This window comes from Neoarius graeffei, chromosome 24 (genome assembly GCF_027579695.1).
Source record: "Neoarius graeffei isolate fNeoGra1 chromosome 24, fNeoGra1.pri, whole genome shotgun sequence".
NCBI lineage: Eukaryota > Metazoa > Chordata > Actinopteri > Siluriformes > Ariidae > Neoarius > Neoarius graeffei.
Window position 1 is genome coordinate 47,971,971 of NC_083592.1, and position 26,116 is coordinate 47,998,086.

Genomic DNA, 26,116 nt, shown 5'->3' on the forward strand with positions numbered 1-26,116 from the left:
GGAAACGGGAAACCGCCAGCGTCCACGTATTCAATCCAGATCGTGTCTGGTCCGGTTCTGTGTAAACATTGAGAATACGCGGATACGCTGTGCTGAGCTCTAGCTGGCGTCGTCATTGGACAACGTCACTGTGACATCCACCTTCCTGATTCGCTGGCGTTGGTCATGTGACGCGACTGCTGAAAAACGGCGCGGACTTCCGCCTTGTATCACCTTTCATTAAAGAGTATAAAAGTATGAAAATACTGCAAATACTGATGCAAATACTGCCCATTGTGTAGTTATGATTGTCTTTAGGCTTGCCATCCTTCCACTTGCAAGTGGTAAGTGACGCGCATGCCCGATATGCACTGGGATCACACACACAGCGGCTCAGTCCCGAATCACTGCTCGTGCACTTCACTCGTGCGCTCTGTGAGCTGTGCAGGGCCGGAGTGCGCACCCTCCAGAGGGCACTCGCTGTTCAGGGCGGAGTGATTTGGAGCGCAGGATGCCTGCGGAGCTGAGCGTATCCGTGTATTGGCGTTGCTGCGTGCACGCGAATCGTGTATTGGCGTTGCTGTGTGCACGCTAATCATTTTAAAAACGTTAATCTGATGATCCGCTGATACGGTCTAATGTAAACCCCACCTTAGTCAGTGTGTTTCTGGCTTGCTTGTTCAGGGCCCTGTCCCCACTTCTGTAGGCCTTCTCCTTGGCCTGTCGGAGTTGCCTTAGTCTGGATATGAACCATGGTTTATTATTATTATTATTATTATTACAAGTACAGAAGGTCTTGGTTGGTACACACATCTCAGTGAAACAGCAGAACATGCGAAGTCCTTGTTCGTTCCGTTGAGAAGAAGCAGCTCATCCATTTTGTTGGGCAGAGAGCAAAGATTCGCCAAGTAGATGGATGGAAGCAGAGTTCTAAAACCCCGCATATGGAGTTTCAGTTACGCCCCAGCCCGCTTACCCCTTCTACGTCTCCTCCATGTCCAGTAGAGCTCAGTGAAAAGTTATCCGGCGTGAACTGCCTGATGTTAAATAGTTCTTCTCTGGTTTAAGTGATTGGGTTTGAATAGTCAGACGTACAGAGAATAAACAAAACCAAACAAAATGCTAACGAGCACAGTTCCGAGGCTGCTGTCTGTGGCGCCATCTTGGAAAAGAAAGCTTTTGAGTCTATGGAGAGAAGCCAGAGCAATTTTTAACATAGTTACTGGGAGACCAAATGGTTGGTACCATTGGTCTCCCAGTGGCCAGATTTGGTCTCCTAGTCAATGCCAAACCAGCTTCACTGGGAGACCAAATTTTAAACCAAGTTATGTCTTTTATCATTTGGTTCAATCAGTTGCAATTAATTAACCAAGTACCATGTAAGTATACATTTAACAAGGAAAACGAAGATCTATGTTATAAGATATACACACAAGATCATGTTAGTTAAGAAAAAACTAAAATTTGGTTACTGAGGCTACATCCACACGACAACGGCAACGAGATTTTTTTTTTAAATATCGCGTCCACATGGGCAACGGATCAGTAAAATATCAGGTTCATATGGCAACGCAACGCTTGCTGAAAACGATGCAATATACATGCCACACCTCTACGTGCGCTGTACGACGGTCCCATCGGAGACACCAGAACAATAGAAGAAGTAGACGCATGCGCATAAACCCCTTCTTCTGTAGCATTAGCCACATAAAGTTTTGATTATTAGTCAGTAGCGTAAAACGAAAGACGCGGAAAGAGGAATGAACGGGGGTAGATGGAGAGAGAGAGGAATGAACGGGGGTAGATGGAAGCCGGTACGCCAACATTCTGATATCCTCCAGAATTCTTTAATGGTCCGGAATAAATTGAATGCTACACGTTGATGGATTACTTTGTTCTTCTACGCCCTTTTTGAGGAATGTATTGTCGGACTTAAACCAACATCTGAAGAGGTGAGATCGCTCCTTTTTTTCCCTATTTTTGCTGGCGGGATTGTTTTTTGTTTTTGGAAAGCGCACGGGCGGTGCGCGGTTTTGGTTATACTGCTTCCGCAGTGTTTGGACTAAAGACTCTGCCCTAAGGGCTATTCTCTCTCTCTCTCTCCCTCTCCCTCTATCACTTTGCACCATTACACAATAAATATTCACAGTGAAAATATTTTGTAAGCGCGTTTCATGAACCAGGTTATAGGATTTGTTGACAACTCGCATCGAATTCGTTATACTTCTACCTGGCATGAAGCACTGACAGTCATGTGGTTGTGATGTCATCGTAAACAAATCCGTTCTACTCATCCAGACGACTTCGCAACGGTGCCGTTGCCAGATTTTTCCACTCTGGAACCCGTTCTCAAAAGATTTCATTTTGGGGCACCCAAAACGCCGGTGCCGTGTGGACGCCAGGCTGAAACGATAAACAATTTTATCAGATTCACCTGAATCCGTTGCCGTGTGGACAGGGCCTGAGATGGCTGATGTCAGAATCCGATGTCATTACTGTGTAACTTTTGCCGCTTTTCCACTACAAACGCGGCTGAGCCGTGCCGTGCTGAGTTGGGCTGAGTCGAGCTGAGCGGGGCTGTTGGAGTTGCATTTCGACTACAACCGTGCTGAACCGTGCTGGCTGGAAGTGGGTGGACACATTGGGTGGAGTTAGCGAAAGTGGGTGGACGTCAGGTGATGTCGTTAAGCAGCGCAAACAGTGACATCAGTGAGCTTTTAAGCGGTAGTCTCACGACCCGAATAGTAAACAATAAACATGGAGTCATTAGTGTTGCTGGTCTTGGTGCTGTGGCTTGTTGTCACCGACAACGCGGACAGATACTGGCAAGAGCGTATAGATGAGGCGAGGCGCATAAGGCTTCAGAAATTCTCGTAATTCGTAATTCTTCTCCTTCCGGGTTTGCGGTGTTTACAGATCCCAGCGTGCTCGCGGGGCGTGTGTGGGCATGTGAGGACACTCCTCCTCATCAATCGGTGCACAGGGGAGTGTCTGCTCACGCCCCCAGCCTCACTCGGCTCGCTTTGGCTCGCTTCAGCCCCACTCCAAAACGGTGCGAGTTTTAGGGGCTAAGCAGGGCTGAAGCGAGCTGAGTCGTGCTGTTTTTTGGTAGTCGAAGCACGAGCCGTGTCGGGCTGAAGCGAGCTGAAGTGAGCTGAAAAAGGGTAGTGGAAAAGGGCCATTTGAGTGTCTTTGACATAACATTTGTGCTTGGTAATTGCTCTTGATAGCTGTGTAGTCACTGTAGAGTGTTTGTCTGTATGGTGATTGGTGAACCATTTTGCATCACAGAATATGCCGCAGCGGTGCAGCCGCATGGACTCTGGGGCCTGGGATTGTATTGCCCAGACCAGTTGGTCTCCTAGTGGAAAATCCTTAAAAAATGCTCTGAGAGAAGCACATCTACAATGATGGAAAAAACCCTCTCTAGATATTTAAGTTATTCCACAAAATCAAGTCGTACATGAGCTGATAGCAGCAAGTCGGCTATAAGCCGTGTACGACCAGATTGAGTAGAATAACTGTTTTATTCTATCCACATTCACTGCATTTTGGGTAATATTTTATTTTATTTTATTTTTTGCAAATTCAGTAAATAAATAAACACTTTATACAAAACATCCGACAAAATCATTTCCACTTAGAATGTAAACAAACTGGCGAAATGACAGGAGCAATTTGTGAAAAATTCTATAATAATAATTCTTGGAAATTTTTTTTTTTTAAAGTTATGTTCTTATCATCGAATACTTTTATTCCATATTTTGCTGCTTTTTTAATAACATTTTTTTTTTTTTTTTTGGGGGGGGGGGTTGTTTTCGAGTAGTTTTTATTTCAACCTCGGTTCCTTCAGCAAAACACTCCGCCTTTTTTGTTTTTCTCTGTTCACGGTATATGAACTGATATCCTAGTAGTAGAATAGCCAATCAGAGCACGCAATTGCTCGTATCCAGTGAATGTGGATAGAATATGTATATTATATAATAATTTAGCTTGTTACAGACGTTGTTGCAAAGAAATGTTTGCATATCTCAGGTGACATCAGAGTAAATACAGTATACATGCACTATAAATATTCCTATTACTGCTCTAGAAAATTTCAAATGTATGAGATAATAAAAAACACAAGATCTCACATCTTTTCTCTTCTCTTTTCGTCTTACTTCCATTAAACTGTCTTTGCTAAAGATGGATGCAACAGTCAAACCTTTAAGGATTCCCCCTGAAATGTCGACTTATGCACAGAAGCATGAAATATTCGACCTTATCCAGGTAACGTTATGACACCTGTATATTAGAAAGAGATTTACTCGAATAAACCAGTAACCAAATCTTTCTGTTCCACAGATCCTCATGAGAAACCTGGTGATAGACAAGCCAGAAGATCCCATTCAGTACCTGATAGCACTGCTGAGGAGGGACAGTATAGAAGGTAAGAGCTTTATAACCATCTCAGGAGTGTCGAGGTTTGAATAAATTCACGGTTTAGTTACAGCCGCGACATTTAACGGTACCTTAGGGAAGATTTGGTGGTGGTGGGGTCTCTAGGTTGAATGAGTGGAGTTGTACAGCGCCTTGTGAGAGGACATGGAGGAAAAACGTTTTCCATTTAGATTACTGTATATCCAGGTCAAACTTGTCAAGGGTATGTCCCCTTGTGCTAAGTATTGCTGGGTTTCAGTCACGTCACTTTTCGTAGCGGTTTTACGGGAAGTGAAATAGCTGGTGGTATAAACAGCTGCCGTAGTGCAAACAACTAGCGATAAGTTATCAGAGTACGCTCGTAATCTAGAAGCCACTGCTGGCTTTAGATATCTTCAGAAGATTGCTATGTGCAATGGAATCGATCCCTACAGTCTGGGAAAGAAGGATTTGTCATACGATCTCGAAAACTACCCTTCAGTCGAGTTCCCCGACATCTCAAACTATCTGGTGTTGCAGACGTCCTTCTACACCGCAAAACAGATGAAAGCGTGGAAGAGTACGGAGGCTTATGACTTTTTTTGTATGCGGCTGGGTAAAGGACCTCGCTATCAAGTCGCTGCCGAATGAATCCTGTATTGTTTTTGCCCGTGTAAGTTTTTTTTTTTTTTTAAGCTTTTCGTTCGCGTCTTTACAACGAAGCGCTGCAAGTTGAAGTGTAAACAAAGAACAGTTGGCTTGATTCTCACTTGTGTTGGCTCTTATCTCTCAGGTAAATCATTCACAAAGATCATCAGAAACCCCTTTAAAGACCTGGATCTTATGCCGCTTTTCCACTACCAACGCGGCTGAGTTGGGCTGAGCCGTGCGGTGCTGAGTTGGGCTGAGTCGAGCTGAGCGGGGCTGTTGGAGTTGCATTTCGACTACAACCGCGCTGAACCGTGCTGGCTGGAAGTGGGTGGACACATTGGGTGGAGTTAGCGAAAGTGGGTGGACGTGACGTGATGTCGTTAGGCGGCGCAAACAGTGACATCAGTGAGCTTTTAAGCGGTAGTCTCACGACCCGGATAGTAAACAACAAACATGGAGGACATGGAGTCGTTAGTGTTGCTGGTCTTGGTGCTGTGGCTTGTTGTCACCAATAACGCCAACAGATACTGGCAAGAGCGTATAGATGAGGCGAGGCGCATAAGGCTTCAGAAATTCTCGTAATTCGTAATTCTCCTTCTTCCGGGTTTACGGTGTTTACAGATCCCAGCGTGCTCGCGGGGCGTGTGTGGGCATGTGAGGACACTCCTCCTCACCAATCAGTGCACAGGGGAGTGTCTCCTCACGCCCCTAGCCCCACTCGGCTCGCTTTGGCTCGCTTCAGCCTCACTCCAAAACCGTGCGAGTTTTGGGGGCTGAGTAGGGCTGAAGCGAGCTGAGTCGTGCTGCTCCGAGGTAGTCGAAACGCGAGCCGTGTCGGGCTGAAGTGAGATGGAAAAGGGCCATTAGTTAAACAAGACGGAGAAGTGATCACGGCGCATTGTAACTGTACGGCTGGGGAAGAATTTTGTCGCAACCTTCATGCATATGGACTTTGTGAGGAGTAAACAAAGAAACAGCTGGGGAAACTCAGGCCTGGCCATTTTCCTCTGGCCTCTCTTATCAACAAGGCGTTTGTTTCCACCCACAGAACTGTCCCTCACTCACTCAGTGTTTTTTGTTTCTCGCACCATTCTGTGTAAACGCTAGAGACTGTTGTTTGTGTGTGAAAACCCCAGGAGTTTCTGAAATCCTCAAACCAGTCCGTCTGGCTCAAACCAACACCCATGCCACAGTGAAAGAAAGTCACACTTTGAGATCAGTTTTTCCCATTCGGACGTTTGAACATCGTGAACATGAACTGAAGCTCTTGATTTGTATCTGCGTGATTTGATGCATCGCGCTGCTGTTAAGGGATCGGCTGATGAGATAACCGCGTAAAACAGCAGGTGGATGGGTGTTCCTAATAAGGTGACTGGTGAGTGTACACAAAGCTCCGCACCCCAAAGTGTACGGTGGTTCAACTACAGTTAGCACTGGCAAGGACTGTCATGACATCATTTTCAAGTGTGCTCGGATATTCAACTGCTTGAAAGCCAAGTTACAACTCCTATAAATATGCAACTTCTCGTGATGATTTATGAGGATGTGAAGGGGTGGTGTTGGTGTTGGTGGTGGCGTGTCTGTAAAATAACTGACAAGAGGCTAATCCAAATACAAACAAACATCCTAGATCAGAAGGAACGTTTCCAAACTGTTTCTTTTTTCCAATACAGTTTTTCTGAGCTTGAACTGTTTATAAATTATTTAATTAATTATTACTTATTAATAATTTACATATTTAATAATGGGCGGCACGGTGGTGTAGTGGTTAGCGCTGTCGCCTCACAGCAAGAAGGTCCGGGTTCGAGCCCCGTGGCCGACGAGGGCCTTTCTGTGCGGAGTTTGCATGTTCTCCCCGTGTCCGCGTGGGTTTCCTCCGGGTGCTCCGGTTTCCCCCACAGTCGAAAGACATGCAGGTTAGGTTAACTGGTGACTCTAAATTGAGCGTAGGTGTGAATGTGAGTGTGAATGGTTGTCTGTGTCTATGTGTCAGCCCTGTGATGACCTGGCGACTTGTCCAGGGTGTACCCCGCCTTTCGCCCGTAGTCAGCTGGGATAGGCTCCAGCTTGCCTGCGACCCTGTAGAAGGATAAAGCGGCTAGAGATAATGAGATGAGATGAGATATTTAATAATCGATTTAATTATTATTGCTTTTTTAATTAATAATAATTTTTAAAAATTATTTGCATAATTTTCCACATTATTTGTCCTAGTAACAGTTGAAAAAAAAGAAAGAAAGTTGACTACTCTGGTGAAAAACCTCACAGGGTCTTTAAGGATCCATGAGGATTGTTAAAGACCTGCCAAAGAACCTTAAAGATAAGGATCTTTATAGGATCCTTCAAGGATCTTAGAAAGATCTTCAAAGATCCTCAAGGATTTGACAAAGATCTTTTAAGGATCCTCCAAAGATCCTCATAATGATCCCCGCAGAGATCTTTGCAAGGATCCTTTAATATCCTCAACGATTCAACAAGGATCTTTCAAGGATATTAGAAGGATCCTTTGAAGGATCTTGTCAAGCTCTTTGCTAGGATCCTTGAGGATTCGTTCAGGATCTCTTAAGTACCTTTGTCAAAATCTTCACAAGATCTTTGCAAAGTTCCTCCAAGATCCTCAAAGACTTAACAAGGATCCTTCAAAGATCTTAAAAGGATCCTTTTCAGGATCTTATAAAGATCTTAACCGGAATCCTCAAGGATTTTAATCAGGATCTTGTGAGGATCCTTTAAGAGCCTTGAGGATCTAATGAGGGTCTTTCAAAAAATTTTTTTAAATGATCCTAATTCAACAGCAAGGATGGAAATAGATTGAAACTTACATAATTGTGATTCATAAGAATTGGATAAGGATATACCATGGAATCCTGAATAGCCAACATCTTAAAAGGATCTTTGAAAGAATCTTTCATGATTTTCAAGGTTTCAAAATCTTGAAAGGATCTCTTGGTCAATTAATTGAAGACTTCTACTGGAAATATCAGTGTATATGTTATGATGGCATCAATAAAGAATTGTTTTGTTTGGAACTGAATGTGGTTTTTGTTTTTTAAGATTCTTGTCGATCTTGTCAAGAATATTAAAGATCCTTGAAGATCTTGGCAAGAATTTCAAAGATCCTCGAATGTCTTGAAAAAGACTGAGGATCCTTGTAGATCCTTGAAGATCTTGGCAAGAAGTTAAAAGATCTTTGTAGATTCTTGGCGATCTTTGCAAGAAAATCGAAGATCCTTGAAGATCTTGAAAAGAACTTTGAAGATCCTTGAAGATCTTGGCAAGAAAAATCGAAGCTCCTCAAAGAGCTTGGCAAGAAGTTAAAAGATCTTTGTAGCTCCTTGGAGATCTTGGCAAGAAAATTGAAGATCTTTTGAGGAGCTTTGTTGAGATCCTCAACAGGATCCTCAAAGACCCTCACAAAGAACTTTACGGATCCTTGACGATCCTTGAAAGATTTTCACCAGGGCATGGCACCTTTAATTTGCCTCATAATGTAAATAGATGAACTTCTTCAATCTACCAGCAGGTGGCACTGTATTACTATGTAAGTGAAATAAAACGTGTGGTGGTTATTAAAATATGTCAGTGGACCATGAATCACGTGATTTAGCTGGTGTGTTTGGCTCTGATGACAGGTTTACTTTTTTAAAAAATGTTTTAGTGCCAAGAGTTTTGATACTGGGCCCACCAGCATCTGGGAAAACAACACTCGTGAGTATTATTATTATTATTACTATTATTATCAAATGTACATATTTTCACGTGTCATATTTTCTCATGCAGCATCATAATGATTCAGTTCTTGACATATTTCATACTTCAAATCTATAAGGTAAAATAGATCATGTAAGATTGCACTTTCCAGTAAACCTGGAAATCTGTCACAGGATAAATTCAGGTCACATTCATACGGTATCATCTCAATTATTTATTCAGGCTGAGTTTCTGCCACGAAATGACCTCCATCTGGGAGTTTCAATAATCCTCTGTCTTCACTATTTGTGTTTTTGTCTCTCATTCTGTTTCAGATTGATCTCTTTTGTTTTTCCACAGGCTAAAAAGTTGTGTGAGCACCTCGGTGCTATTCATATCACCTCCAGCAGCATCCTTCAGGATGACACCGAGCTGACCAGAGCCACAAAGCGTTACACAGAGGAGAATCAGGTGGGACTTCATCACTCACATTAGATTTGTTGTGTGTGAGGAGATATCTGCTGCAGACCTCAAAAATTCTGAAGAAAGTTCATCTTTAATAAAGTTATAAAGTGTTTAATAGCCTTCTAAAGAAATGTAATGATTAAATAGACACATATCAATGTGGTGATGAAGATCAGGGTGAGCTGCAGTGATGGAAAAAGAACAAAACACACTGAAGTGATTGCGTAAAAGAAATTAAGAAAAGTACTCAAGTAGTAAATAAGTCAGCTAGTTAAAAAAAAAAAAGTCATTACTTTACTTTTTATATGTCTGCAATTGATGCTACTAGTGGTTAGCGTGTCCAGGTCTTGATCGGGAGTTCTACTCATGGTCGGGTCATACCAAAGATCATTATCAAAATGGTACGTACTGCCATCTGGTGAGGCACGCTGCAATACAGATGCGAGTAGGGTGTCAAACCCTTGCGGACTAACCCCTAGGGACATGGAGAACCAAACCCGTGACATAAATCCCTATATGTCAGTCGTGAGGAAATCGATGAGTTGTTTTGATAAATTTGGGTACTTTTTGTTTGCGAATGTGTCAAAATAATAAAAAGAAAATCACACGTTGGCTCAAAGATATGAAGTTTATCTTCTCGTGTTGAAAACCTCACATTTTTCATATGAAATACATCCGAGTGACATATTTAAATAATATTAGCTGGCTTTTTTTTTTTCGTGGTATATCAGATATATTCCATTCAGCTAGCATGATATTGTATGAGTCGAAGATGAGTAGCTGAATGGAATATATCTGATATAACACGAAAAAAAGCCAGCCAATATTATTATTATTATTATTATTATTATTATTATTATTATTATACGTACACATTCCTTTCGGGTGTTCAACGCGTCTTTGTCTTTCAAAATTCTCTCCAAATCTTCCATATTTAACGACGCAAACCTGGCAGCCATGTTTGTTTACAAATTGTCCCAGTCGCTCGCTAGCGCGGAAGTTTTACGTCTCTGACGTGTGACGTCATGCTGTCTTGATAACCATGCAATATCGTAAACCATATTCAACGCTCATTCTCCACTGGGTAGAGTGACGTGATACACATAGGCTAAAAGATATCCTAACAATATCGCATGCTCTCAAACCAAATGAACAAAACCCGCTAGAAGGGAATAGAACACACGTTTTTATTCCATCGAAAATGTGTCCTGTATGTGTAATAATTCCTGATATTTCACTCTGATGATGACGTCACTCACAGTGTTTTCCCGCTGACTGGATGCATGTTGTCAAAATGGCGAAACGGTTCAGAATAGCCTAGGTCACAACCGGACGTACGATTTTTTTTGGCCGTGCGATTTTTGGCGTTTCCCAAATCGCTGCGGTTTTTTTTTTTTGGTTCGTGGAGAAAGACGCACGTTGGCCGTAAGTTTGTCTTGCAACCTGAAAAAAACGTAAGCGCCCGTGAGTTTGTTTGACATGACAAAGAACCTCTGCGGCCAGTCTACGGCTCGAAAATCAGCACATCATGCGCGCGCCCTCCGTGCGTTTCACGCGCGCCCTCCGTGTGTTTCTTGCGTTTTTTGCACGTAGACCGGCCATAGGAGCACGTACGGCCGGTTGTGACCGAGGCTTAACCAAAGAACAAAAAGGACCATCCAGACTGTTACAAGGAACAAGTCCAAAAGTCAGAGTGTCTCATGGTATGAGGTTGTGTCAATGCCCTTGGTAATGGTAACTTACACTTCGGATAGATAGAGCATTAATGCAGAAAAGGACATTGAGATTTTGGAGTAACACATGCTGCCTAGCCTGGGAAATCCCATGCTGCTTTGCACAATCGTTCCGATCTGAAAAGACAGCATGGAAACTATGGTCTAAAGGCTCGCCTGAGTTAGGGAGCCAATCAGAGAGTGGGGAGGGGTGGAAAGGCGGTGATGCGTACTACTCGACAAACGGAAGCTTGTAGTTTATTTGGGACTGTTTACGGATCACATTTAACATGGCGGCGAGCGATACGAACCAAACTTTCGATCAAGCTTTAGACACTGTTCTGAATAGTTTAGAGCGAAAGTTTGTTTTAAAAAAAAAAAAAGAACAGCGTTTGGCGTTACAGTCTTTCGCCTCTTCGTTGCTCTAACTACGTCACCGGGTACAACTGCCATGATTGGCCATGGGCTACGTATACGCCAAATGATAGACATTCGCAACGTCCAATAAACGCCCGTTGACAATCGTAAACCACACCTCCCCTACGAGAAATTCAGTAGGCGGATTCCAGACCATATTTCACTTGTGTTATGGTCTGGTGTTAACCAGACTACATGCTGCCCTGAAGACGACATCCTCTCATCTCATCTCATTATCTGTAGCCGCTTTATCCTTCTACAGGGTCGCAGGCAAGCTGGAGCCTATCCCAGCTGACTACGGGCGAAAGGCGGGGTACACCCTGGACAAGTCGCCAGGTCATCACAGGGCTGACACATAGACACAGACAACCATTCACACTCACATTCACACCTACGGTCAATTTAGTGTCACCGGTTAACCTAACCTGCATGTCTTTGGACTGTGGGGGAAACCGGAGCACCCAGAGGAAACCCACGCGGACACGGGGAGAACATGCAAACTCCGCACAGAAAGGCCCTTGCCGGCCATGGGGCTCAAACCCAGGACCTTCTTGCTGTGAGGCGACAGCGCTAACCACTACACCACCGTGCCGCCAAGACGACATCCTTTCCAGGGAAATTTCAACAAGACAATGCAAAACCACATTCTGCTCACATTACAAAGGCATAGCTGTGGAAGAAGAGGGTGTCTGTCCCTTCTGTCCCCATTAGAGAATGTGTGGACAATTTAGAAATGAAAAAAGACGCTGACGCCATACCATTGTGCACCTTAAGACCTGTCTGCAGGAAGATTGGGACAAAATAATACCTGAAACACATCATCACTTGGTGTCTTCCGTTCCTAAAGAGTTATCTTTTAAGTGTTTAAGTGTGAAAAGGAATGGTAACATTACAAATTGGTAAAAGCTTTACTGTCCAGACTTGTTTTGAAATGTGTTGCAAGAATCAAAAATCATTCTCAGGAAGCTTTGCGTATTATACTTGATTTATTACTACATCCACGATTACCACTGAATGGCCCTGCTGTTACTTTCTGGATTCCTGACAGTCAAATACCTCATATACTGTAGCTATTGTGAAGTTGCAACAGTTTTCCTGATTGTAATAATAATAATAATAACGTGGCAGATATCTGAGTTAAACTTGGTTAATTTTTGTTCTTTCTTCCCCGACATTATACAACTTGGTTTGAACATGGGGTTGTGTTTCTGCTAAATTCTTCTCCTCCTGCTAGGAGATCCCACAAGACCTCTGGATCAAGTTGATTGAAGAACGGCTGGCAAAAACAGACTGTGTGAGGCGGGTAAGAACTCAGGCTTTCCCCTCTTTAATATCATCTGTACATTCATACCATGACGGACACATTAGGATTTAATAATTATGTTAATATTCATAGTCATTGTTATTTTATTCAGTAAAGATATATAATGTAGATTGAACCAGAACCAAACCACTGGAGTTGCACTAGTCAGTGAGTTCTTAGTGCCGGCGCCAAGCCTGGATAGATCAGGGAGGGTTGCGTCAGGAAGGGCGTCCGGAGTAAAACCTACGCCAAATCAAATATGGGGATCATAAATGGGGTTTCTCTAGCGGATCGGTGGGATTGGATGAGAGGGAAACGGATGATCCGCTGTGGCAATCCCTAATAGGAGTAACTGAAAGAATAAGAATTTAACCAGGAACCAAATCCCAAGACGTTTCTGTGAATAATAATTCATATAAATAACAGTTTGGCATTAAATTATACCATGATTTAAGGTATGTATTAATAAATCCTCAGCTTATCACGGATTTACTTTAGAGTATACTTGAGAGTATCAGTATTTCAGATATTCTTGGAAGAACAAATAGTTTAATAATGCACTGTAATTATGTATTTATATCATCAACTCATTTTTTCATCAATCTCAAAATTCAAAGCTTTTGACATGAATTTTATTATGACACCATTTTGGTGTAATATATTTATGACTTTGAACACGCGCGCGCACACACACACACACGCGTCTAAAATGCTTTTCATCTTTTTGTTGAAAATGCTGAAACATATGAAGCTGCATAATGCGCCAAAACATGTTTCATATTATTGAAAATCTTTGAGTGGATCCTTTTGCGCATCAGAAGATTTATTCAAATAGGATTTATTGTAAATTATAACATTTTGTAAATAATTATTATTAGAAACTAACATATATATATAATAAAATCAGTGCCTATTATGTAATTAATATCTTGGTTTCTCATAATAATTATTAGCTGGTTTCTCATTATAATAATGAATTTTTAGTGAAATATGAGTATTCTCATATATATATATATATATATATATATATATATATATATATATATATATTAATATTAATAAATTCTCATTATACTAATAATTATTAGTGTTGGGTTTCTCAATAATTCTTATTTTTTACAATTATCTATCTATCTATCTGTCTATCTATCTATCTATCTATCTATCTATCTATCTATCTATCTATATATATATATATATATATATATATATATATATATATATATATATATATATATACCGTGTGTGTGTGTTGCAGGTCAGAATTGTAGGTCAGGTGGAATTTTTGAACCTAGCTTCGAATTTTTAACCCAGTTCGTAATTTGCTACTTGTATCAGGGAGACTTACGATATCTAGGGTTGGGTTTAGGGTTAGGATTTGGGAAGACTTTGTTTTTTAAACTACTGGATGACGGAATGAGACCAGACTCATTAATAAATTCAAAATATAGATCATTCCTTCCATCACAATTGTTGCTGGTTTAGCGGTTACGGTATTGGGTTAAGAATCAGAAGGTTCTGAGTCTGAATCCTGGTTAAGTCTGAAAAAAGATATGGAAAAAAATGCTAATTAGGCAGATAGGAATAGGTAGACAGACAGACAAAAGGAAATACTAGGTAGGTGTAGACTGAGAGGAAGTGGATGGAAGAAAGAGAGACAAAAGGAATGATGGAAAATCCCTTTTAAGATTCTTAGATAATCCAGAATTTTACCTCCGTTGGAAATTATGAACTAGGTGAAAAAATTTTAACCCAGGTCAAAAAACCAAAAACTAGGCTGAAAATTTTTTGACCTGTAACATATATATATATATATATATACACACAGGGTGTTTGAAAAAGTTTGATATTATTTGAGCTGTGAATATCCCAGAAACTACATAGTCAACGCAAATGAAATGGAACAGGCTTAATGTTGAGCAATATAAGATTTATTCCACAAAATTTGAATGAGAAATTCAAATTTTTCCATGAATGATTTCACAGATTTTCAATATGCGTGCCGTGTGACACACAGACACACGCAGACAGCCCTCCTCTTTGAACTTTTTGTGCCGTGTCCAAATCTGCATTGCAGTTGGTGCGTTTTTAGAGATTTCTCTCATAAATGCATGCTACATAGTCTTGTTCGAGCGTACTCTAACGCACAAAACACCTTTTCTTATCCAGTGAATGGTATTTCTACACCTAAAAGATAAAAACAAAAAACATTCAACATAAAATTTTGACCTGTTTCCACACACGCTGTTAAAATTTGGGGTCGACTGAAGAAGAATTGGCAAAGTTATTAGATTGTGAAATGATGTCAAATTTTTTTGAAACACCCTGTGTGTGTGTGTGTGTGTGTGTGTGTGTGTGTGTGTGTGTGTGTGTGTGTGTGTAAAAAAAAAATAATATATATATATATATATCTCATCTCATCTCATTATCTCTAGCCGCTTTATCCTTCTACAGGGTCGCAGGCAAGCTGGAGCCTATCCCAGCTGACTACGGGCGAAAGGCGGGGTACACCCTGGACAAGTCGCCAGGTCATCACAGGGCTGACACATAGACACAGACAACCATTCACACTCACATTCACACCTACGGTCAATTTAGAGTCACCAGTTAACCTAACCTGCATGTCTTTGGACTGTGGGGGAAACCGGAGCACCCGGAGGAAACCCACGCGGACACGGGGAGAACATGCAAACTCCGCACAGAAAGGCCCTCGCCGGCCACGGGGCTCAAACCCAGACCTTCTTGCTGTGAGGCGACAGCGCTAACCACTACACCACCGCGCCGCCCCATTTTCTATTTCTGTATGTATTTATTTGTATTTTCTGGTGTCTATCAGTGGTCGAAATGGCATAAATAAAAGGCTATTTATTTATTTATACAGTAATTAGATAAACGTGAAATGGTTGTATCAGCTTTGATTTCATTGTGGGTCAAAACCTGGCTTCAGATCATAAAATCACAAAATGGTCCGAATCTTATTTTTGATTAATTCTAACATGTCAGTTGTGTCTCGTGTGTATTGATGAGTGTGTGCTGTTGTGAAGGAGCCTTTCATCACTAGGCTGTTGAATCTCTTAATCACCTGATCATCTACCGAGCTACTAAAGTGTCCTCTGTTCAACTTTCATTCCCGCTTTCATCCCACATCAATCTGAGCGGTCGTCAGATCACCCAGCATGCTCTCCTGTTCATCCTTCCTTTCTCTGATGTCTCAGCTTCCTGTGTGCAAGCATGTGGAGAAATATGTAGATCATTAAAAACTGCAAACGGCATTTTCTCATATTTCTTATCAAACCGTGCAAATGGTTTCACTTAGCCCCGAATCTCATTACTAAACTTTTTCCACTTGGCGTCTTTTAACTTTCCAGTAGTTTATGATTAGTGTTTGCTTTGAATCAGGTAATGGGTGTTTATCCCTACAGGCAAACTGTCTGATGCTATTAATCAGCTTATTTAATTATATTGCCCCATGCTGATTTGCATAAGTGCAGTGAAACGATGGAGAAACGGAGACGATTTTTCCTCTGTTCATGAACACACCTGGCAAAGTATCTCAAACAGTCAGTATCCGAGAATCAATCGGCATCATCTTTGTCATTGAAGGAAATCATTAAATATATTTCATCTCATCTCATTATCTCTAGCCGCTTTATCCTGTTCTACAGGGTCGCAGGCAAGCTGGAGCCTATCCCAGCTGACTACGGGCGAAAGGCGGGGTACACCCTGGACAAGTCGCCAGGTCATCACAGGGCTGACACATAGACACAGACAACCATTCACACTCACATTCACACCTACGGTCAATTTAGAGTCACCAGTTAACCTAACCTGCATGTCTTTGGACTGTGGGGGAAACCGGAGCACCCGGAGGAAACCCACGCGGACACGGGGAGAACATGCAAACTCCACACAGAAAGGCCCTCGCCGGCCACGGGGCTGGAACCCGGACCTTCTTGCTGTGAGGCGACAGCGCTAACCACTACACCACTGTGCCGCCGTTAAATATATTTATATTGAAATATTTGTGATGTGATTAATCGAGCTAATTTGTTGGTTGATGCTGTTTTTTGTGCCGTGATGATGTCACAGGGGGACATTGCTATTGTTAGTGAAGTTAAAATGTTCAGCAATCTCAAACACAATCGATATCGTTCCTTGCTTTAATGTTAGCTCCGAAAATCAAAACAGCAAGCGATTATTTTCTTTTAGGAAAGCTTGACGTCATGTTAATGAGAAATCCACCATAATACCAGTGGAGACTTTGGAGCAAACATTAGACTCAGTGTCCCAGAATGCATTGCAGGTACAGGACTGTACAAAAGTCTTAGGCACATGTCAAGAAATGCTGGAGACCAAAAATGGCTTAAAATAATGAAATTAAATGTTTCAAAATTAAAAAAAAATACTATAAACAGTAATCAGTAAGCCATAATAAATGAAACAAAGTCAATATTTGGTGTGAGAGGACCCTTTGCTTTAAAAAAAAAAAAACAGTAGTCTGAGGTCCAATGAGTGCAGTTTTATAAGGAAGGAAATGAGCTGTAGGTTTTACTGAGCATCTTCCAGAACCAGCCACAGTTCTTCTGGACACTTTGACTGTCACACTCGCTTCTTCATTTCGTACCAAAACCCAGCAGCCTTCATTATGGTTTCTTTTTTAATCTGAAAAGTGCTCTCTTATGATGTAATGTGCTGCTCAGATGCCAACTTTTTTTTCTGTAATATTTAATTTTGTGCTGGAAATCGAACGAACGAACGTACGTGTGGAACTCTAAAATGTTTTTGTAATGTTTTGGCTCAGTAATGTAGAAGTCATAAAATTGAAATCTATAATAAAGTTTGTATCGAAAAAAAAAACAATAGGGTGCCCAAGACTCGACTTGGCTAAGTAAAGGTCTATGAGATGACGACAAGCGTGATGTTGTTGAAGGTGGATCGACTAAAAGACAAAAGCGCCGCCGCATCTCTCTTTTGGTAGAGGTGAAGCGAGGGCTAAATCCAACTAGTACCACTATCAACAGATTGCCGAATGCCATTGTGGGTAATGAAGGAATCCCCATCCATCCATTATCCGTAACTGCTTATCCTGTGCAGGGTTGCGGGCAAGTTGGAGCCTATCCCAGCTGACAATGGACGAGAGGAGGGGTACACCCTGGATAAGTCGCCAAATCATCACAGGGCTGACACATAGAAACAAACAACTGTTCACACTCACGGTCAATTTAGAGCCATGAATTAGCCTAACCTGCATGTCTTTGGACTGTAGGGGAAACCCGAGCACCCGGAGGAAACCCACACAGACACGGGCAGAACATGCAAACTCCACATAGAAAGGCCCCCGTCAGCCACTGGGCTTGAACCCAGAACCCTCTTGCTATGAGGCGACAGTGCTAACCACTACACCACCGTGCCGCCCGTAATGAAGGAATCTAATAACTAAAAGTGGAAATATATTAATCAGAAACTCTTTACAAATTATATCTTGGACGCCAATGAAGATCACGTTACTTATAAAGATTAATATGCAAGTTGTTCAGGTGGATTTTTCCTTAAAGTCAGCAAAAAAAAAAAAAAAGCTTGACCCCGCCACTGATACAGACACAGCTAAGTTTAACTGCTGCTTTTTTAATCGCTATGTTTGTGTTTGTACCAGAGGGTTCCCCCCCTCCAACTATGCAACTTTGAATGTAATAAGATCTAATCTAGGTCATATAGTTTATCTCTGCCTATCAGTAGGTTTTACACTCTATTACCGGATGTACATCGTCTCACGGTCTCTGTCTCGCGAGGCTGCTGCTTGCAAACCTGACTTGCCTGACTCGTAATCTAGGGGGAAATCAAGGGAGTAGGGAAAGTTAGGAAGCGCAGGTAATGAATAGAGAATTAGTATGAAGTTGCAAGTTAATGAACGCCCTCGCAGTCGCAGACAAAGAACATGCAAAGTAAATTGGAGGGGGAAAAAGCAAAGAAAGAAAGAATGAAAGATCGTCTAGCAAGTGTGGCAGTCATCCAGATCCCTAATGAGACCTGCAAATAAAGTTCCACTGTCAGAATTTGCATAATGCCTTTAATTCTATATATAGAGGGATGGTGGATGGTGGAGATATGCAGGAAAGTTTGCAATTGAAGTAGATTTGGAAAGTTTCGTGTGTGTGTGTGTGTGTGTGTGTGTGTGTGTGTGTGTGTGTTTAAGCACAAATAATGCCTTCGAAAGGAAGCTTTACAGGACCTCAGTGCTGAGGTTGGGTGGGAGTTGTGTCAGGGTTTGGCTCTCGGTGTCCTCCCCTGCCTGCTGTTGAGCTGCTGACATCTGCTCCCTGCATGTCTCTCCTGTGATAGGGAGCATCACTGCAGATGTTCCGGCGTTAGGGTCTCGGTCGGAGCACAGCACCCGAGCACCATGTCGTCTTTTTGATGTGCGGATGAAAAGGAATCCTGCAAGCCACTGCAAGGCTCTGGGGACAGCAGGAGCATGTGTGTGTGTGTGGTGTTCAGAGGCAATCTCATTACAATTTCAATCAGGCCTGGGACCTGGCCGAGAACCCTCCCCCTGCCCTCGGCCCTCCAGAACTCGATGCCTGAAGAGCCGCTTCACTCGTCTTCCTGACTCACCTGACTTCATCTCGTACACAAGTTTTAAAAAATAAATAAATGCACCACAACCACTGAGAGTGAGAGAATGGATCTTGCATTCCTGTTTTTGGTGTAGTCCATGCACGGTCTGCGAAGTTTTAACATAAGCAGGGGTTTTAAAAGGACTGAGAAGTTCTACTTAAAGCTCGACGGCCTTTCGATTTCACAAAATCGGTGAAATTTAGTTCCGTCTTAAATGTGGTCGTCGTGATATCTGTTGTTTACTATAATATCTCACAAAATATCAGGCCATTCTGTGACCGCGAAGTTATTTAATTTGACGGGATTAAAGCAAATAATGTGCATGAAATTGCTGGCTTCACACAGTCAAGCAGACCATGCACTGAACTAAACGCACACTTGATCACACCGAGGTGCTCGCTGAGCGCCGATATTTATTAGTTTGGTCCTGCGTTTCCTTTCCTTCGTAACGTCTTTTCTTCTCGCTTTCACGTTTCATACGCACACTCACGTCCTCCATTTTTCTCTCCTGTTTCAGATTTGTATCCCACAATGCCTTGGGCAAACAGGGAAAGTCCACCATGTGATGCATGATGTAGTTGCTTGTATTGCTGGATTTCAGTCACGTGACATTTCTTAGCGGTTTTACCAGAAGTGAAATAGCTGGCGGTCTAAACGGCTGCCGTAGTACGAACAACTAGCGATAAGTTATCAGAGTACGCTCGTAATCTAGAAGCCACTGCTGGCTTTAGATATATTCAGAAGATTGCTATGTGCAATGGAATCGACCCCTACAGTCTGGGAAAGAAGGATTTGTCATACGATCTCGAAAACTACCCTTCAGTCGAGTTCCCCGACACCTCGAACTATCTGGTGTTGCAGACGTCCTTCTACACCGCAAAACAGATGAAAGCGTGGAAGAGTACGGAGGCTTGTGACTTTTTTTTGTATGCGGCTGGGTAAAGGACCTCGCTATCAAGTCGCTGCACAATGAATCCTGTATTGTTTTTGCTCATGTAAGTATGTTTTTTTTTAAGCTTTTTGTTCGCGTCTTTACAACGAAGCGCTGCAAGTTGAAGTCAACAAAGAACAGTTGGCTTGATTCTCACTTGTCTTGGCTCTTATCGCTCAGGTAAATCATTCACAAAGATCATCAGAAACCCCTTTAAAGACCTGGATCTTATGGTGATGATACACGGGGCAACTTTTTGGGCAATGTTGCCGAGCAATGTTGCTGGGCAATTGCGTTTTGACTCTTTTCTATTGAGATTGGGCAACATTGTTTCTTTCTGAATGGTTTTGATAATCTCTGGCAACTTTTTGAGATAAGCCAATCAGAACGCGAGTATCGAGTCATGTGACCTCCGGTGAGGTTCGGATCAGAAATTTCAAACAAATATGGCGGCCGCTCGTGGAGTGAAGAGATGGAGAGACTCCTCATCTGTTTTTACGCCGGTAAGTTGTTATTTTAATATTCTATATGGAGGAATTTACCTCACCAAAGCTCTAAAAAACAACAGACAGCTTGATTAAATGGTCACAGCAAAAATTGACATCGATTTTTTTTTTTAGCTAACTGTAAACTGCCGTTGCTAACTGTTGTTGCCCATTGTTAGTTGCCCTGAAAAGTTGCCCTGTGTCTCACCTAGTTGCCCATTGCCAGCAACATTTCTCGGCAACATTGCCCAAAAAGTTGCCCCGTGTATCATCACCATTAGTTAAACAAGACGGAGAAGTGATCACGGCGCATTGTAACTGTACGGCTGGGGAAGAATTTTGTCGCGACCTTCATGCATATGGACTTTGTAAGGCGTAAACAAAGAAACAGCCGGGGACTTTAGCGCTTCGTGACTAAAAAAAGTACCGTAAAATAACGACACACAGCAAGAAAAGTACTTGTAAAACATGAAGGACATAGCTGAGAGGGAAATACAGGTACAAAACTTTCACCAAGTGATCACTGCAAACTCGAGCGTGCTTCAACTCGACTCGCTTCGATTTCAGTGAGAGGTTCGAAAGCCACCTTTTCCGACGTCTTTTTGTGAAATCCTGTGTTCGTTCACCCTTTTTTATTAGTTCACGGGGAACCCTGAAGAAACTTGTATCAGTTTCACGGTTTAATCGATTCGAACAATCTAAAACAACGCAAGCGTAAGGCATTTTTCATGCAAGCAATGCACCTTTTCCGTACAAACGCTTTGTCAACGGAGCTTTAGTGTAGATTGTACGGTACCTTGGGGGACAGAAATGGACTCGGACTGTAACTGTAACCGTGTCCCTATTTCTGACAGTGTAGCCAGTTTATGTTAGTGACTGGAAGTGATGATGGTCTAACCTGCCATTAGTAAAGAAGAGAGGTGATTAGTTAACTGCCTCAGCACAGTTGTGTTTTCAGATTAAGTGGAGTTCATGCTTTCTATGGAGGGAAAGGAGGCACCTCATACAGAGCGAGTGTACTTGGAGAAGTTTTAGCCAAAGAAAATTTCCTTGTTATAATTCCCTTTTAAGATGTAATCATCGCTCGCTGGGCAGCACGGTGGTGTAGTGGTTAGCACTGTCACCCCACAGCAAGAAGGTTCTGGGTTCAAGCCCAGTGGCTGATGAGGGTCTTTCTGTGTGGAGTTTGCATGTTCTCCCCATGTCTGTGTAGGTTTCCTCTGGGTGCTCCAGTTTCCCCCACAGTCCAAAGACGTGTGGTGAGGTTAACTGGCTACTCTAAATTGTCCGTGTGTGTGAATGTGCAGAAAGGAACCAGCCACCCTACTGCTGCAATTCTGGCCAAGTCAACCAAAACATGGTTTGTCTCAAGCCTGGATCGGGTTCAGCAGTGACGATGACATCACACTGCAAAAAAATGGCCTTTCAAAAATAAGAAATAAAAGATTAAAACAAAGCATATTTGCTTGAATCAGGTGAAAAAAAATCTGCCAATGGAACTAGTCAAATTTGACTTGGTAAGATTTCTTAAAGTAAGATGAAAAATCTAACCTGTTTTTAGATGAAATAATTCCAAACTAAGATTGGGGGAACTTATTATGCGAGATCTGGTTAACTCAAATTAATCAAAATAGTTCTTATAACAAGATCGTACTTCTTACATTTAGCCGTTCAAGTCATTTTTATGTATTTCATTTTAAGGGTATTTCACTTAAATTCATGACAAAGTCTTAGCAGTAAAAACTGAATTTAAGATAAAGATACTAATATTAGGATTGTTAAATTCTACAACTAAGCATTGCTAGCTTAAAAGTGACCTGTAATTAGTAAAATACTCTAGATATGAGACCAGAGACTATCTTGAATCAAGTTGACGACACGTGTAGCATTGCAACAAGTTTTTTTTTTTTCCCCCATTTCAACATTCAAACATTAAAACATCTCTTAAGATTCCACTTCCCCAGGACCTCAGGCACCAAAAAAAAAAAAGTACGCATTTTGACTTACAGTGCTTACACAACGCCAAAGCAACAGTGCATTTTGGGGGCACTGACTATTCATGTGTACGAGGGGTTTACAAGATCAGGCACAAAAAAACCCAACCAACCAACCAAAAAAAAAACCCACTGAACTTAACTCGCAGCATTCCAAAAAGACTTCACTAAAATGCTCTCCACTCACTCATAGCCTTTTTGAAGGCACTTGTCGGGTCTAGAGTCTGTACAGCATCTAGAAGGAGCTCACTCTGAATGACTGAGAAACCAGTCGCAGTAAACTTAGGATCTGTAAGATGGAGTTGAATTGTAATGAAAGATTCAACGATTTCAGTAAAGTTCATTTATTCCCAAAACAAGCATACTTTGTTTTTTCTTGAAACAAGATGAACCGCATTTGACAAATGTCCAAAATGTACTTACTTGTTTAAAAAAAAAAACCTTCTTTTATTTTCAAAGGTGCTCCAAATAAGACTTTTTCAAGACATTTTGTCTATACAAGATTTTCAAAAGGGCGGCACGGTGGTGTAGTGGTTAGCGCTGTCGCCTCACAGCAAGAAGGTCCGGGTTTGAGCCCGTGGCCGGCGAGGGCCTTTCTGTGCGGAGTTTGCATGTTCTCCCCGTGTCCGCGTGGGTTTCCTCCGGGTGCTCCGGTTTCCCCCACAGTCCAAAGACATGCAGGTTAGGTTAACTGGTGACTCTAAATTGACCGTAGGTGTGAATGTGAGTGTGAATGGTTGTCTGTGTCTATGTGTCAGCCCTGTGATGACCTGGCGACTTGTCCAGGGTGTACCCCGCCTTTCGCCCGTAGTCAGCTGGGATAGGCTCCAGCTTGCCTGCGACCCTGTAGAACAGGATAAAGCGGCTAGAGATAATGAGATGAGATTTTCAAGATGGACTGTCTAAAAACTAGCCTTTCTAGCTAAATGAGGATTTGCTTGTTGGGCAATTATGTCTTATAATAAGGGTAGCTAGATGTTTTGACTTGAAAATAGACAAATAAACTTCCTAAGATTTTTATTTTTTGCAGTGCACTCACTGTCCAGGCTGATAGTTTTTTTTTTTTTTTAAACCCATCTGAAGCAGTGAACACACACAAGTAAGCACACACACATACCCAGAGCAGTGGGCAGCTATGCTACAGCGCCCAGGCAGCAGTTAGGGGTTAAGTGCCTTGTTCAAGGGCACTTCAGCCATGATACAGAGGGAGGGGAAAGTGCTGTTCATTCACTCAACTCTCCTCACATTTTCCTGCCCGTTCCGGGAATCAAACTGGCGATAGTTTGGACACAAGGCTACTTCTCTAACCTCATCCTCGGCTGCCCCAATGGGTATTTTAATTAATGCTTCCGAGTCAGTCGTCATTCCGAGTGTAAATTCACCATTCCCAGCCCATGGACCGGACCGCTACACACAGGTGCATTCATCGACTTGGTGGGAAAGGAAGTGGAAGGAAACTCGCGTTGTGAGATTTCCTGAAACAAGGTATGAGCTCTCTGTTAAAGATCAAAGCCTCCGGAAACAAAGACTGATTTCAAACAAGCACAAGAAACTCGGCAGAAAAAAAAAACCCCGCAACTCATCTGATAACACTCGGATCTATAAATGTTTATTGAAGATACTTATTTACTTGAAGATTCTTTGCCACGGTAATAAATTGGCCCCTAACAAGCACTTGAGGGAAACGCTTTTCTTTGAGGCTTCTTTATTTTGCTGCACCATTGATCAGTAAGCTCTGGGATTTAGGAGACCATTATAGAGAGGGAGGTTTATGAATTTGGAGCTAATGAATGATACGTGTGTGATTTCACTCTTCTTATGTTTTCATGGTGGCGTTAGATCGGAGAAGTCAAGCTGAAAAATTAGGTACATTTTCAAGGTTTTATGGATTTAACCCTGCTTTTGGCTGAAACCCGTACAGACCACTTTAGTGTGTATTTATTTTATGCTTTCTTTTTTTCAGTCTCACACTTTTTTTTTATATATATATATATATATATATATATATATATATATATATATATATATATATATAGGGAAAGTGTTAATTGCGTTAAGGACCATTTACAAGGAAAGTACAAGAAATTCATACATCTTCAGCCTCTTCAATGGATTTTTTTAGGGTCATGACTTTTTTTTTTTCTTCTTTTTTTTCTTTCCCCTGTCCCTGTGGTTTTGTGCTCTGCGTTGTATGTGTAGGGTTGGGTACTGGAGGCCTTCCCAAAGAGCAGAGAAGAGGCACTGTATCTGCAGGCATCCGGCATCATCCCCGAGCATGTTGGTCAGTGTTACACTTCTCTCTCTCTCTCTCTCTCACACACACACACACACACACACACACACACACATATATATATCTTACACGCACTCACACACACACACTCACTCACTCTCAGGCACACTTTCTCTGTCACTCACTTACGCATGCGCACACACACACATATATATGCACACACACATACATACACTACCGTTCAAAAGTTTGGGGTCACCCAGACAATTTTGTGTTTTCCATGAAAAGTCACACTTTTATTTCCCACCATAAGTTGTAAAATGAATAGAAAATATAGTCGAGACATTTTTCTGGCCATTTTGAGCATTTAATCGACCCCACAAATGTGATGCTCCAGAAACTCAATCTGCTCAAAGGAAGGTCAGTTTTATAGCTTCTCTAAAGAGCTCAACTGTTTTCAGCTGTGCTAACATGATTGTACAAGGGTTTTCTAATCATCCATTAGCCTTCTGAGGCAATGAGCAAACACATTGTACCATTAGAACACTGGAGTGAGAGTTGCTGGGAATGGGCCTCTATACACCTATGGAGATATTGCACCAAAAACCAGACATTTGCAGCTAGAATAGTCATTTACCACATTAGCAATGTATAGAGTGGATTTCTGATTAGTTCAAAGTGATCTTCATTGAAAAGAACAGTGCTTTTCTTTCAAAAATAAGGACATTTCAAAGTGACCCCAAACTTTGGAACGGTTGTGTGTGTGTGTGTGTATATATATATATATATATACACACACACACACACACAACAGGGCCAAGGTTCTATGGGACTTTAGCTTCCAGACTGACAAACAGATCCTGGCTAACCAACCGGACATAGTGGTGGTGGACAAAGAGCAGAAGAGGGTGGTGGTGATAGATGTGGCGATCCCAGCTGACGCCAACATCAGGAAGAAGGAACATGAGAAACTTGAGAAGTATCAAGGGTTGAAAGAGCAGCTAGAACGGATGTGGAAGGTCAAGGGTTGCGTGGTCCCCGTGGTAGTGGGGGCACTTGGGGCAGTAACCCCCAAACTGGGAGAGTGGCTCCAGCAAATCCCAGGAACAACATCTGAAGCCTCAGTCCAGAAGAGCGCAGTCCTAGGAACATCGAAGATACTGCGCAGAACCCTCAAACTCCCAGGCCTCTGGTAGAGGACCCGAGCTTGAGGATGACATGGATACCACCCACCCCAGGC

At 42.1% G+C, this 26,116-nt stretch overlaps 1 protein-coding gene across 2 annotated transcripts in view; it reads left to right on the plus strand.

The window, feature by feature from the left end:
* Positions 1 to 4,167: 4,167 nt before the first annotated feature.
* The window catches only part of ak8 (adenylate kinase 8), a 76,279-nt gene continuing 54,330 nt past the window's right edge, over positions 4,168 to 26,116 (plus strand). For both annotated transcript variants that reach the window (XM_060906728.1, XM_060906729.1), the window contains exons 1-6: positions 4,168 to 4,251; positions 4,327 to 4,411; positions 8,690 to 8,739; positions 9,082 to 9,192; positions 12,550 to 12,618; positions 24,843 to 24,924. In XM_060906728.1, coding sequence (XP_060762711.1) covers positions 4,168 to 4,251; positions 4,327 to 4,411; positions 8,690 to 8,739; positions 9,082 to 9,192; positions 12,550 to 12,618; positions 24,843 to 24,924 — 481 coding nt within the window. The remainder of the gene's footprint in view (positions 4,252 to 4,326; positions 4,412 to 8,689; positions 8,740 to 9,081; positions 9,193 to 12,549; positions 12,619 to 24,842; positions 24,925 to 26,116) is intronic.